Source organism: Pristis pectinata, chromosome 25 (assembly GCF_009764475.1).
Source record: "Pristis pectinata isolate sPriPec2 chromosome 25, sPriPec2.1.pri, whole genome shotgun sequence".
NCBI classification, from domain to species: domain Eukaryota; kingdom Metazoa; phylum Chordata; class Chondrichthyes; order Rhinopristiformes; family Pristidae; genus Pristis; species Pristis pectinata.
The window spans coordinates 10,990,177-11,005,251 of record NC_067429.1 but is presented as its reverse complement, the minus strand read 5'-3'; the positions used below and the strand labels follow the sequence as shown (position 1 = coordinate 11,005,251).

The 15,075-nt window shown below is 42.1% G+C and overlaps 1 protein-coding gene across 1 annotated transcript in view; it reads left to right on the top strand.

Moving 5' to 3' along the window:
* The window catches only part of znf385c (zinc finger protein 385C), a 157,835-nt gene that overhangs the window by 93,026 nt on the left and 49,734 nt on the right, over nucleotides 1–15,075 (top strand). Inside the window, exon 3 of the mRNA XM_052038724.1 lies at nucleotides 12,713–12,823. Within this exon, the coding sequence (XP_051894684.1) occupies nucleotides 12,713–12,823 (111 nt within the window). The remainder of the gene's footprint in view (nucleotides 1–12,712; nucleotides 12,824–15,075) is intronic.

Genomic DNA, 15,075 nt, shown 5'->3' with positions numbered 1-15,075 from the left:
GCATGCATTGAAACAAAAGGAAGGAAACTTTTGAAACTGGGGAGAAGAGAAGCAGTGAATCCTGAAGTAAAGGCAGGAAATGCTCAAAATACATAAAAACAAAGAAAATAGGAGCAAGAGTAGGCCATCCATTCCCTCTTCACCCTTCAATATGATCATGACTGATCATCTACCTCAGTATCCTGCTGTCTACTCATATCTATACCAAAAGATATGGGAGCATAATTAGGCCATTCAGCCCATCGAGTCTGCTCCACCATTCAATCATGGCTGAATTGTTTTTCAACCCCATTCTCCCACCTTCTCTCCGTATCCCCTAACCCCCTTACGAATCAAGACCCTATCAATCTTTGCCCTAAATACACCCAATGACTTGGCCTCCACAGCCCTCTGTGCAGTGAATTCCACAGATTCGCCACCCTCTGGCTGAAGAAATTCCTCCTGATCTCAGTTTTAAAGGGATGTCCCCTTATTCTGAGGCTGCGCCCTCGGATCCTAGACTGTCCTACTAATGGAAGCATCCTCTCTACATCCAATCTCTCCAGGTCTTTCCAGTATCCAGTAGGTTTCAATGAGATTCCACCCCCCCCCCCCAAATCCTTCTGAACTCCATGAGTACAGGCCCAGAGACATCATACATTCCTGATATCCCTGATCCCCTTATCATTAATAAATATATCTTACTCCCATGTTGAATATAGTTTTTAACGACTTGGCCTCCACTGCTTTCTGCGGTAGACAATTCCACAAGTTCACCATACTCTGAGTGAATAAGCTTCACCTGACCTCAGTTCCAAATGGCATAACCCATACCCTGAGGCTGTGACCTCTGGTTCTGGATTCAGTAGCCACCAGGAACACCCTCCCTGCATCTGTCAGTCTGGTTCTGTTGGAATGTTATAGATTCCTATGAGGATATATGCAAAGGTATGGTAGTGTTGTGGTCATAATCCAGAATACAGGACTAATCCAAAGGTCGATTCAGATCCCACCACAACAGCTGGGAAATCTAAGTTAATTAAATAAATCTGGAATTAACACTGTAGAAGGAACGGTGGTCACGAAACTATTCGAATGTCTTACAAATCCTGGTCCATTAATTTCCTTACCTAATGATATATGTGACTCCAACCTGGCGCAGTGGTGAGTGAGCCAGGGATGAGCACCAAATCCAGGCCATGCCAGCCTTGCCCACATTCTATGAATGAATTTAAAAAGGAGTTTGCATGCAACAGATGGGAAGAGGAAATGTTCACGCAACTGAATGAGACAGAGTAAGATCAGTTTTGTCCCAGACCTTCTTTTAGAAGGGCCATTATGCTACTTTAAATTCTAATTTGTTGGGTGCTCAGACCAATCAAACAGTGTAAGATGTTGTTGCATTTGAGTCATATATTGATTCAAGTTCAAGATTTGGAACACAGTGTACTATTAATTAATCCCTCTGATTAATAAAGCTAAAGGAAATTTTGATCTGGAATGTGCCAAGTGGACTTTGTTGTAAATGTGATACATGAAACAGTATGTGAAACAGACTGAATTGTATCAAGATCTAGTGGTTTTACAGTTGCAGGTGATGCTGTTCGCATAAGGTTACAGGACCAATTGATTCCAATTGAGTTAGATCTCATGACATGTGATGGCTTCCAAAAAAATAACACAGGTAACAAAGGTATTTAGCATCTTGGATTTTAAAAAGTACCCCTTCATGTTAGCTATGAATTTAACTCTCAACAACTCCTCCCTTTTATCTCTTGAGTTAAGCAAACTGCCATATACCTTCCTCAAGGGAGACATTCAACTACAAGTGATTCAAATAGTGCTGCCTCTCTCAAACCTTGGGGAAAAGTAATCAGGGTATCAGGAGGTCAATGGGACAGAAGGTGACTGCTCATCCTAGCAAGAGACTAGGCTTCATTGCCGTCAGTCCAGCCAGTCACCAGCAGTGACCATTATCTCCAGGTGAGGTAGTTACCTCCAGCCAATGACAATACCAAGCAACCCTTGGCCGCCCTCCACTCATGAGGTTTCCCTGGAGTTGGGAGAGCGCACTCAGTCATGAGCTGGAAGAGATGCGGGAGAGGAGCAGGAGTGGCAGTGGCCCAGGCTAGTTTAATGAAACTTGCCTGATGCTTGAGCAGAAATTCAGTGGTGTGTTTCAGACCACTAATCTCTTGAGTTTGGAGGAACAGTTTGTAGAGATCAAACTGACCAATCCAGAAGTTTATTGATCCTCAAACCTATTACCCTGGAGACCATAACAATAAACTTTGTATAAGAATTTCAACTAAAATCAAAAGATTCTGAATATTGTGTTAGTTCATCCAATGGATCACTGTGGCATATAGAGTTATGCAGCATACTAACAGGACTCAGAATAAAGGGACATCCCTTTAGAACTGAGATGAGCAGGAATTTCTTCAGCCAGAGGGTGAATTTGTTGCCACAGACAGCTGCGGAGGCCAAGTCATTGGGTGTATTTAAGACAGAGATTGATAGGTTCTTGATTGGTAAGGGGAGTTAAGGGTTACGGGGAGAAGGCAGGAGAGTGGGGTTAAAGGAAAATCAGCCATGATTGAATAGCAGAGCAGACTCGATGGGCCAAATAGTCTAATTCTGCTAACTGGCAATTCAGGTGCTCATCTATGAAGTTCTTGACTGGAGTACGTGTCTCCATCACGGCTCAGGCACTATGTCCAGATTCCAACCACCCTCTGGATGAAAAAATTTGTCCTCAGAGATCCTGTCTAAACCTCTGACTCCTTACCTTAAAGCTGTGCTCTGTACTTTTATATACCTCTGCACTGGGGATAACTTTCCTATATCTATGCTGTCCTTACCCTTTTGTATAACTCTATCAGGTCCCCCCTCAGCCTCCTCTGCTTAAAGGAAAACTAATCCAGCCTCTTCCCATAGCTCCGCCTCAAGCTACACCTTGCTGCATCTCCTCTCCACCCTCTCCAGAACGATCATGACCTTCCTATATCTATCTCAGTGTCCCATGTTCTTAAAAAAAGGGAAGAATGTGAGCAAAGTATTTAATCCTGAAATTCCAGAGCTATGGAGCTCGGCAGCTGCAAGCATGATCACCACTTAAACTCAGAGTTAGTCAAGTGGCCTGTATTGGAGGAGCAAAATTTTAGAGGACTGGAGAGCTGGAGGAGGTTATAGAGGTAGGGGGGGGGGGGGGTGAGGCAAAGAGTGAGATGTAAATAAGGATAACAATTCAAACCTTTGTAGATTTGCAACCATGAGGTTGATGGGTGAACAGAATTTAGATAAGACCTTTATTAGTCACATGTACATCGAAACACACAGTGAAATGCATCTTTTGTGTAGAGTGTTCTGGGGGCAGCACGCAAGTGTCGCCATGCTTCTGGCACTTACATAGCATGTCCACAACTTCCTAACCCGTGCGTTTTTGGAATGTGGGAGGAAACCAAAGCACCTGGAGACAACACAGACACGGGGAGACGTACAAACTCCTTACAGACAGAGGCCAGAATTGAACCTGGGTCGCTGGCACTGTAAAGCGTTACGCTAACCGCTGCACTACCATGCCTGTCACAAACACCAGCATTTGGATGAGCTTGTTTATGAAAGATGGGATGTTGTCCAGGTAGACATGGAATGGATGAAGCCGGATGGGGTTTTCACCAAGTTACAGAGATGGAAGGAAATTCCAGCCATTGAAATTTGGGTTAAATAACAGATCAGGATTGCAAACTCACCACTGCATGGTTGCCAGGAAGTCTGATGAAGTTGGTGGCTAGAGAAGCATGTTTGTTCCAAGTACTGAAGACTATAGTTTTATTCTTTGCAATATTTAGTCAGAGGTTTCAGCTCATCCAGTATTGGGTACCAGGAAAATGGAGTGAGGTCAAGATGTTATTGTTGGCCTGAATGAAAACTGACATTGTGTTATCAATGCCACAAGGAAACATGTGTAGCTGAGAAACAGGAGAGCAAACTTATTTTATAAAGATTATTACAATCAGAAGAACTCCCTTCCTATCTTGGAATTAAGCATTTAACCATAGTTTCACTAAAATTGGGTGTTCACCTGTTCAGTAGATGCTTATAGTTTTTAAAAGTTTAAAGGTTTCCCAACCACGATGATTATCCTTTAAGCTTTCTATAATGTTCACAAGTGTAACTTTTCAACTTTGAGCCATTTACAAGGCACTGAAAAGTGCCATTAACTCAGAATTGTCTTTAGTGCAATGCTAACACTTTACTTGAGCGTTACAAGTCAATTGCCCATTAAAGCCACTGACTGACTTGTCACTTGTAGACGTTAGTAAATCGCTTTCCATGATGATACACTTCACACATTTCAAAAATCCTCTATTGACAGCAACACAACCCACAAGTGGATACCTTGCATTTCTTAAAGGACGCTGTTGGAAAGAGTGGGTGTGAAATGGTCTTGGCTGAGATTAAGGCATTTCAAGGTAGTAATGCATTTAACCACAGTTTCACTGAAAATAGGATATTCACCTGTTCAGTGTGTTTTCTCCATTCCTATTTCTTGTAATGATGAGATAGTTGGTTCTTGATATTGTAGTTGGATCACACAGTTGTAGTGCAAGCAGAAAATTCAGGCAGGAAGGATTACATTACATCATCAAAGCTCAGTTTATACCCAAGAAATTAATGTCCATAATAAAAACAGAAAATGCTGGAAGTACTCAGCAGGTCAGGCAGCATCTGTGGAAAGAGAAACATTTCAGGTTCAATATTCTTCATCAGAAGGAATCTGAAATGGTAATTCTGTTTCTCTTAGCACAGATGCTGCCTGACCTGCTGAGTATTTCCAGTATTTTCTGTTTCTATTTCAGATTTCCAGCATCTGCAGTTTTTTTTGGATTTTCTTTAACTTAACTTTTATATTGCAGAGCTGATTTAGCCAGAAGTCATTTGCAACATCCACATGGATGAAGTGAGACACAATCAGTCCCTTCAACTCAGATGTTTAACAATGTCATTTTGATTTTGATATTATACTTAATTTGTCAGGGGCAGTTTTTTTAATCTAATATTACTTTTGCTTATTGTTTCCTCTCATAAATAAGTCTGCTAGGTGTTCTTATCAAGGTTTTGCTCTGTTAATACTAAACTGACACCAACAAACTGCTTTCTTTTCACCAAGCTATGTGCAACCCAAAATAACTTTCAGGGAAAAAAATTTGACCATTGCTCAGAGATAATGCTCAGTGAGAGTGACTGGCCTCACTACAGTTATGCTCACTGTAAAGGAATGGCTTTGAGTTGATCAGTGAGAGCTGTAAATGTTGACTTGGCATGGCTTATAAGCAGGCACAAAACTGATTAAAATCCATGATGTTTTGCACATTGTAAATAATGTGCTCATTTATAATTCTAGTTGAATGTGATGCCAAGTGTGGAATTCCTACAAATCCCCTTACCCCCACACTGCGCCCAACCCTCTGCCAAGCATACTGTACCCCCTACTCTTACTGATCCCAGCACCCTCCATCCCCCATCAATCACAAAGCCTATCAAATCCTTAATACTGGCATATTCCCAAACCCCATTGAACACTAAACTAAGTCTTTCAAGAGAAAATTAGCCGAAAATCTCTGGTGTTTCCAGTTGTATATCCTCCACCCAATTAAAAACTAGTAAATATCAGGGCAACATGGTCTGCGTTAGCAGTTAGTGTAACGCTATTACGGCACCAGCAACCTGGGTTCAATTCCGGCCACTGTCTGTAAGGAGTTTGTACGTTCTCCCCATGTTTCTGTGTGGGTTTCCTCCGGGTGCTCCGGTCTCCTCCCACGTTCCAAAGACGTATGGGTTAGGAAGTTGTGGGCAAGCTATGTTGGCGCCGGAACCATGGCGACAGATGCAAGCTGCCCCCAGAACACTCTACGCAAAAGATGCATTTCACTGTGTGTTTTGATGTACATGTGACTAATAAAGATATCTTATCTATAAGAGGTGACACATATTCACCTGAGCTAAGATGGCTGAGGGAGAATATGATAGATGTGTTCAAAAGCAAGTAACTTGCTTCCAACTTGCCTGTACTTTTTCTGAGTGTAATGTGGGAAACTTGTTATGTGATTACCCTGCTGGTCGATTTTAATAGATGGATTAACATGGCAATGTGCCTGAGATTTCATTATGTACTCCCATTTTGAGAGCCATTTGCAACTAAGAAAGCCCAGTAATGGGATGACCAACTTCCCTGAGTTCCCTGGTTTGCCTCCTCAGGCAAGCAACTTCCCTGAGGAGGCAAACAGAAGAAACCAGGCAGTAGCCTTGAGATGAACAGGAAATGCATAAAGTAAGAGATCTTGAGAAACTTCTGTGAATAAACTTATTGGACAACAAAATGATTTGCCTCATCCCCCTCCAATCTATCTGAGATGTGTCTCTGATCTATTCCTAACAACCCCTCTGATCCCTTGCTATCTTTAATTCCCTGTCACTTGTAATCAGCTCCTACTTTCTCCCATCTGCACCCTAACCACCAACCTCCACCCTGCCCCATCAACAAAGCTCCCTGCCATCCTGCCCCAACAACCACAAAACTTACCTGAACCTCAACCATGGTCTGTTTTGGAGCCATATTCATCCAACAGGCAACCGGACCTGAAATCAGACCAGTTCCTTGGCCAGGAGTATGTTCAAACCTTCAGATCTGGGCAATGTTTAATGCTACACAGAAAAATGGCGCCATGTAAAGTCAGCTCTCAAGGGGAGCTCAGGGTCAGCAAAGCTACCTGCCCTCCACCTGTGCTGTAAGTTCTGTCTTTTCCTTTCTTTCCTTTCTTTCATTCCACTGCCATAGAATGTGGAAACATCAATTGTTAAGATTCCAACAAAATAACGTGGACACCAACAGCTGAGCTGTGATCCCACTTTCTGCCTAACTCCTGTTCTGCTCTCTCCATTGATTTGTTGGGCTGCCAGTGTAACAATTGGCTAACAGCAACTGGCAATCAATGAGCTGGGGACAGAAGGAGGACATTGAGCCTGCTACCCAGGAACAGGAAGCTGCTCAGCCTTAAACCTTAACACAGGGACAAGTCATTCATTCACTGAGATGACTCTGCAAGAACAAAAGGTGGTAACGTAGCCCCTTATGCAGGAACAAAAGGTGGCCATTCAGCCCTTCAATCCTGTTTACATAGGAACAGGAGGAGGCCATTCACTTCTTCTAGGTAGTTACAAAAGAAGAGGATGGGTCTAACTGTGCCCCTTGATTCAGCCACATATACTGGAGCCAACTGACAATGAAAAAGCAAGCAGTATGTTCTGCAGAACAGATTGCATCATATTGACTGAAAAACTGTTAGTTAAACTTGCATAATTTGTACAGAGAGGAAGGTGTAATGAATATTTATGTGATATGTTACATTTCAGAAAGGGATTACACACTCCTAACTGTAATTGTTTTCTTTTGTCAGACAGGAATTTAGTTCATTGTGGCATTTCCATCTGATTAGAGCAGCTTTTGAGCTAAGATGGTTCTTTGGTTAATTTACTGTTGGGTTCTGTTTCAACAAATCTTTATTTTTACAATATTTGTTCTGAGGACATAAACCAACTTTTGGACTGAAGCCAAGCTCCGAGCAAGTGGTGGTGAGCTGTAGACAGTCTGTGGGTTGATAATTCTGTAATCACCTGTCTGCTCGGTCCTGGAATGGAATTCAGGGAACTGATAATGGCTTTTCTGTGCAGGCGTGTGCCTCCAAGACTGATGCACCTGCCTTTGTAATTAAATACGCTGAAAGGCAATCCGGGATTGTGCATTTCTGTTGGGAGGGAGGAAAGGGGCTGACAGGGAAATCAAACAGGTAGCTCTGTGTTTCCTGAGAGTATAAAGCAGTAACTGTATTGTGGTCCACAGTTTGCCAGAGGCTGAAGGCATTTTTAACTGCAGTGAGTAAATTCCTGCTATTGTTGGCTTATATTGAGTGTAGCCATGTGCATCAAGCAACAGTAGCATTGGTTTTAACCCTTCCTCAATCTCATCTGCTAGGACATAGAGATTTTTGCTCTCTCCAGGTAATCTCCTTTCCTGAAATAAAAACTGAACATGCTGGAAATACTCGGCAGGTCAGGCCGCATCTGTGGGAAGAGAAACAGAGTTAGTGTTTGTGGTTGAAGACCCTCTGCCAGAACTGGGAAGGAGAGAAGAGAAGCTGCAGGGACTGTGGGAGAAAAGGGGATGTCTCTGATAGGGTAAAACTGGGGGTGACCACGGGGATCAACAGCCAATCTGCTGGAGGAACTCAGTGGGTCGAGCAGCATCTGTGGGGGAAAGGAATTGCCGATGCTTTGGGGCGAAACGATGCTCAACACAAAACATCGACAATTCCTTTCCCCCCACAGGTGCTGCCCGACCCACTGAGTTCCTCCAGCAGATTGGTTGTTGCTCCAGATTCCAGCATCTGCAGTCTCTTGAGTGACCATGGGGATAAGCTGCAAATAAGGTTATCTGGTCAATGAGTGAGTGGGAGCAGTTAGAGAGTGAGAAGATTAGACAAAAGAAGGTAGGAGTTGCGAAATACGGGGCAGGAAGACATGCCCAGCAGGTCAGTTCGCCCAGAGAGGAAAAGAGGGAAAAGGTGGTTTTTAGCTTTCACTACAAGGACTGACTCATGGATGTCAATCCCTCGCCTCAGTGGCCTTTCCTGTAGATAATCCTGAATAATTATCATTCCACTGTGGAATAAATCCCAGATGAGTTTCTAAACTGAAGCCTCATCTGTTCTGTTTGTTGATCCTAAAAGATCCCAAATAATATTTGGATGAGAGCAGGGGAATTCTCCTGGCATCCTTGCCAACATTTGTCTCCCAGCCAACACCAGTGAACCAGATTACTTGGTCAGAGAGCCTGGCTGCCAACCCAAGCCCAACGGGACCCAGTTATATGTTGCGTCTGGGTTGGGTTATGTGTACAATCTGATAAAACATTTGGGTTCAGGTTAGGGCAGGTCCGGCCAGCCCAGCTCAAGACTTTATCCAGCTCGGGGTGATTTGTGTAGTATTACTCTATCTGTCCTCTGTTCTTGATCAATAGCAATGTACATGCAACATAGTCGGTCCTTTTTCTACTTTTCTGCAAATGCCCCTGTGCCAGGTCAGGTAGGGAGAAATTATAGCTAATTGGGACCAGATTGAGTTCAGATTGATCATCATCAACTCAGGTTCAAGTCAAGTTTTAATTTTGTACCAGACCAGACTCCCAATTAATCCATTGTTGTTTATGGAATCTTGCTATGCAATGATCAGAAGCCACAATTCTGAATAATGACTGTATTCCCTAAATAACTCCCCTGACTGTAAACCTCTTTGGAATATCCCTACATCATGAGAGACAGGGTAGGAATGCAAGATCTTTCTTGCAAGATCTCTGCTGGAAGAATATTGAGTGGGGAATGAAACAAGTTGTTGATTCTCAAGGACACACCTTATGCCCCAGTGCCTGCAGTCCTGTGATCTACATGCTCCAAAACGGTGGCCTCTCATGATTTTCTCGACAGCTCATGAAGACAGATCTTATTGGCCAGAGGAATTCCAAAATACAAAAGATGAATTTTCAAAAAGATTAATCAACTTCTTCACTTGGAGTCATTAGTTTTGCACAATCCCACAGCCACAACCTCTAGCCAGACAGTCCCCACCCTGACAAATGTGGGTTCTGTGGGCCCATTCATCAGAATTGGTGCTGCATCTGTGAACCCATTGATTCCAATGGAAATTTTAGATCCGTGAAGAAGGAAGGTCAGAAAAAGCAAGTCATTTTTTCAGTGCTTGCAGTGTTTTTTTTATATTCGTGTGTGTCTTGTGTGATTCTGTTATTCTATGTAAATCATCACAATATTTATGTTTATTGTTTATTTCATTATTAATGATCTTGGAACACTTCTGAATGTCAGGGACATACAGGGACATTCAGAAAGGTTTGACAGGCTTGGCTTAACCCTCAGCAGTTTCATGCACACTCAGAGAGTTATAGAGTTGTACAACACAGAACCAGGCCCTTCAACCAACCACGTCCATGCTGACTATTGGACTTATCTATCCTAATCCCATGTGACCTGATTACACTGTGGAAGGACCTGGCATGGTGCAAGGCCTCGTGGACCATGGGGAGGAAGCTCTCGGCCCACATGCTCGGCCTTACCATCCAAAGCTAGGAAGCACAAGGAATCCCAGCAGCGGGGCTGCACCCAGATAGTTCCAGGCCACACTCTACCGTCGCTCCAAACAGCAGGATATGGTACCATAGTGGTTATGTTACTAGATCAATAAACCAGTGACTTGAACTAAACCAGACACCATGGCAATAGGTGTGAGACTGTAGTGGTAAATTATTTAACCAGCAGCCAGAGTGCTGGACCATTGATCCAAGGGCATGAAATTAAATCTGAACAGGACACCTGAAAGAAGACACCAGGAAGAAAACAAAAAAACCATTCTCAATAATGGTGGCCGTAAAAGTAGAAGAATGTTGTAAAACCCCATCTGGTACTCCAGAGAAGGCGACCTGCCATCCTTCACCATTCTGGTCTATAAGTGACTCCAGGACCAACAACAGGGCTGACTCTTACCTGCCTCCTCATTTGAGGGCCAATCAGCCATGGGAGCACTGCAAGTGATGTCCACATCCTGTGAATGAGTGAAAAAATAAATAAATATAGCTGATGAAGTAAATCTGGAATAAAAGCCTAGTGTCAGCAAGGGGAACCATGAACCTGTGTGATAACTGTAAAGACTCAACTGGTTCACTTGTGCCTTTTCTGCTAAGATAGAATCATAGAGTCATTAATTCGTACAGCATAGGAACAGGCCCTTTTGGCGCACCTTGTCCATGCCTACTGTGATCCCTATCTAGGCTAATCCCATTTGCCAGGTTTAGGCCCATATCCATCTATGCTTTTCCTATCTAAGTATCTGCCCAAATGCCTTCTAACTGTTGTAATTGTGTTTGCCTCTGGCAGCTCGTTCCAGATAACCACCACCCTCTGTGTGAAAAACTTACCCCTCAGATCTCCTTTAAATTTCTCCCCTCTTACCTTTAAACCCATACCCCCTAGTTCTAGGCTCTCCTACCTTGGGAAAAAGATTCTGACTGTCCATCCTATCTATGCCCCTCATAATTTTATAAACCTCTATAAAGTCACCCCTCAGCTTCCCAACATCCCAGTGAGAACAATCCCAGCCCTCCAATCCAGGTAACACCCTGGTGAATCTCTTCTGCACTCTCTCTGTTGCTACCACATCCTTCCTGCAGTGTGGTGACTAGAACTGTGCACAATACTTCAAATGCAGTCTAACCAATGTTTTATACAGCTGCAATATGATGTCCCAACTCTTATACTCATCTTATACCCATTCTGTCTTTTATATGACTCCAAGCTCAGAGCAACATGGTTGATTCATAACTACTCTCAGAAATAGCCAACAAGCCATTCAGAATGAGTCAGGCCATTGAGACCTGCATCTTTGAATGAATAAAAATGAAAAACATCTAAAACCAGAACCACTTTATACAGACTAAGTCTATTGATCCAATTTATTTACCTGCCATACAGCAAAGCAAAGATGTAGGCAAGATATTAAATGCCAAAATAATTGTACAAAAGGTTTGGGAACTGTCCATCAGGTAACAATTATCCATTATATAAGCATCAGACTAAGTCAAAGTTGATATAAAAAGTCCACAAAGGTTTTCGGAGATGTATTTGGGCTGTGAAATGTTTCCCATCAAGTTAATGTACTTAACATGGGTTTGAGTTACAGCTTCTCACTTCTCCTTTCTGATAAGGTTAGACAGAGAAATAGGAACTTTAGCCCTGTGGCCCTGATGCTGTTTCTAAGGATAACCTTCCTTTTGAAGGTGGGAATGCATATGAATCTTAATTAACTTAAACATCAAAGTAACAATACAGTTTTACCTTGTGACTTAATAAGATTTCCCCTGTGATTAACATGTGATAGGGCCAGGAGTACACTGGATACAGTTGAAATGGAGCCTTTTAACAAATACAATAGTCTAACTTACAGTAGAGTTAAAGTTTAATGCGGTTAACGCCCTGTAGCCTGTCATTAGTACCTAGCACGGCAGGGTATATTGATGAGTGGAATGGACAGTTCGCTGGCTGACCTACTTGCCAGCTCAGGCCCTGACTTCCTTCGAGGCCTCCGTCCTTATCCGATAACTTGCCATGTGAAAAGGGTAGCTTGCCCTCACCCTTCCCTTCAGTTTAATGCAATGTTTCACTCTGTGTTCATTGCTACTTAAACCCACAGCAGAAAGTTACAGCTGCTATTTAACAAGTGAAAACAAAAAATGCTGGAAGAGCTCAGAATATCAGGCAGCTTCTGCTGAGAAGGGAACAGAGTTAACATTTCAGGTCCGAGATCCTTGTGACGAGAGGTCTTTGGATATAAAACGTTAACTCCATACCTCTCTCCACAGATGCTGCCTGGTCTGCTGAGTATCTTCTGTTTTTATTCTAAAGTAAAAAAAAGACATTTCTTCTCAGTTCTAAAATGTTTGGCCCCCGATCCTGAGACTAGGTCCCCAGGTTACTTATTCACCGTGAGCGGAGCATTTTTTGATGTATTTTGCTTTCCTGTTTTCCTATTAAGATGATAAAGCACGGTTTATTTTGTAACAGTTAATGAGGCTAAATTGTGCTTCTAAATGTGATTATTTTAATTGCAGATGGATCCAGTGCAGAAGGCTGTAATAAACCACACGTTTGGTGTAACGCTGCCACCAAAAAAGAAGCACGTAATCTCTTGCAACGTCTGCCACCTGAGGTTCAACTCGGAGGTAAGGTGCTTCTCTCTACAAGAGCTATGCCTGAACCATTGCCCATGATAACATTATACTCTGTGGGCACAAGGAAACACATTTGCTGATCAAACTTTAACAACCTCGGGACATGGGTTTAGTTCTAGGAGTGTTTCCTGACATTGAAATAGAATGTCATGGGTGGGGGGGTGGGGATGATATGAATCTATCCAAAATTCTGCCAGTTCTTCACATTGATTTTATGGGTCTAGTTTCCACAGACTGATTTGTCTTATCAGCTTATCATAAATAGAAAATTGTCCATTAACCAGCTCAGTTGGGCAGCTCTTTAAACCTAACTTTTTGTCCTGATCAAAATATTTTCTTTGGTTTATTTAAGAGTGGTAACCTGGTGTTGTTTTATTAACACAGCTGAAAATGTGCTTATCACTTTAAATTGGAATATTGATAAAGGTAGTTGTGAGTAACTTGATGTTAAAGCATTGAAAATTACTATGAACAATGATACAGGAGTAACCACGGGCTTCACTGGTACGTTATAACCAAATTCAAAGTAAATTAATTATGTTTTAATATTTAAAAGCTTGTAGTGTAGCGTGCAGAAGATATATTTAAAAACATATAATTTTAAGCTCTCCATGAAGGTCTGTAAAGGTGCACTGTGGGTTAATGTACCGTGGCAATTAATTTGATCTGGGTGCTTGGTCAGTCTTGTGAGCAATCTTTTGTCCAAGTTTGGCCACTCAAAGTAGTTGCTCTAGAAATAACAATTCATCTATGTAGAAAGATACCCTAACGAAAGATAAAAGCTCGAGCATCCTACCAAAGAGACCGTTGGCAGACATTTTGATATAAAGCAACTCCATTCCTTGTATGGATGGTTCTCTGAGGTTGGCAACTCCTGCAAAATAATTGCAGCATGTTTTAGACACATAATGATTTCTTGTTAAAAATAGAATTTATTTGTAACAGAACCAGAATTTAATCCACATTCTGGCTTCTTCAGAAGTGATGTAAATTATCTGCTTTGTATGTTTTCGTAGCACTAGTAGTAAATTCCAAACCCTTCCATTTCTGCAAGACCTTTAACATAGAGATGTGTTCTGAAGGCAGTTGACATGAGCACAACCAATCAAAGACTGGTGCCAAGTTCTGTAGGGAGAAATTAGGGAAGAGAACCAAAAGCTATGTCAAGGAGATAGATTTTAAGGAGTGGTTTAAAGGAGAATTGAGAGGCAGAGTGGTTTAGGGAGGGAATTTTAGAACCTAGACACTTGACAACTGAAAGCATGCCTTTTAATGGCAGAGTGATTAAAATCAGGAATGTGCAAGAGGCTAGAATTTAGGATGGCTGATGCTTTGAAATGAAATCTTCCTTTGACTCAGCTTCTCATGAGGATCCATATGTAGGAGATATGGAAAATTGGAGGGGTCATCATGAAAGCAAACAGAAACATGATCTAGCCCATTGTGCATGCACATTCAGATGCATTGGGAGTACTTTTCAAGTAAATAGCACAACCCATCCCAAAGGAGATGATTCCCATCTCTGCTGCTCTGCTTGTGTCCACTAAGTAATGACAATTACCCCCAATAGACTTTCAATAAAACTTAATCCAAGTATATCTCTTACTAAGTGCTTTAAAACCCAGTTTCATCAGGTAATACCAAGCGGTTGTACTGGTGCTGTTTGGCGCTCTGGTACAACTCTTAGCATGGCTGATGGAATTTCCTGTCACACAAATGAAGTAGACTCACTAGTTCATTGAAAATAAAACATAGCTGTTGGAAATCTGAGATAAAAAACAGAAAATGCTGGAAACACTCAATAGTTCAGGCATTACCTGTGGAAAGAGAAATCAAGTTAACATTTCATGTCTGAGACCCTTTGAAGGGTCTCGGAACACAGATGTTAACTCCAGATCATTTGTTTTATTGTTCAAAGTAAATGAAAATCAAGAAAAAATTACAGATGTTGGAAATCAGACCCAAAACATTAATTGTTCTGCTTTCCACAGATGCTGCCTGATTTTTTTCAGCATTTTCTGTTTTTGTTTCATTTGGGCTTTTTTTTTCAGTATTGTTGAGTGAGAGATAAAAGGACACCAGGGATTACCCCACTCCTCCTTACACTGAATGGTTTAAATCCACCTGAGGGAGCCTTGGTTTAATATCTCACATTAAAGACAGCACTTGTGACAGTGAAGCACTCCCTCACAACTGCACTGAAGTGAAGCCTAGTTTTCTGTGCTCAGTTCTCAGGAGTGGCG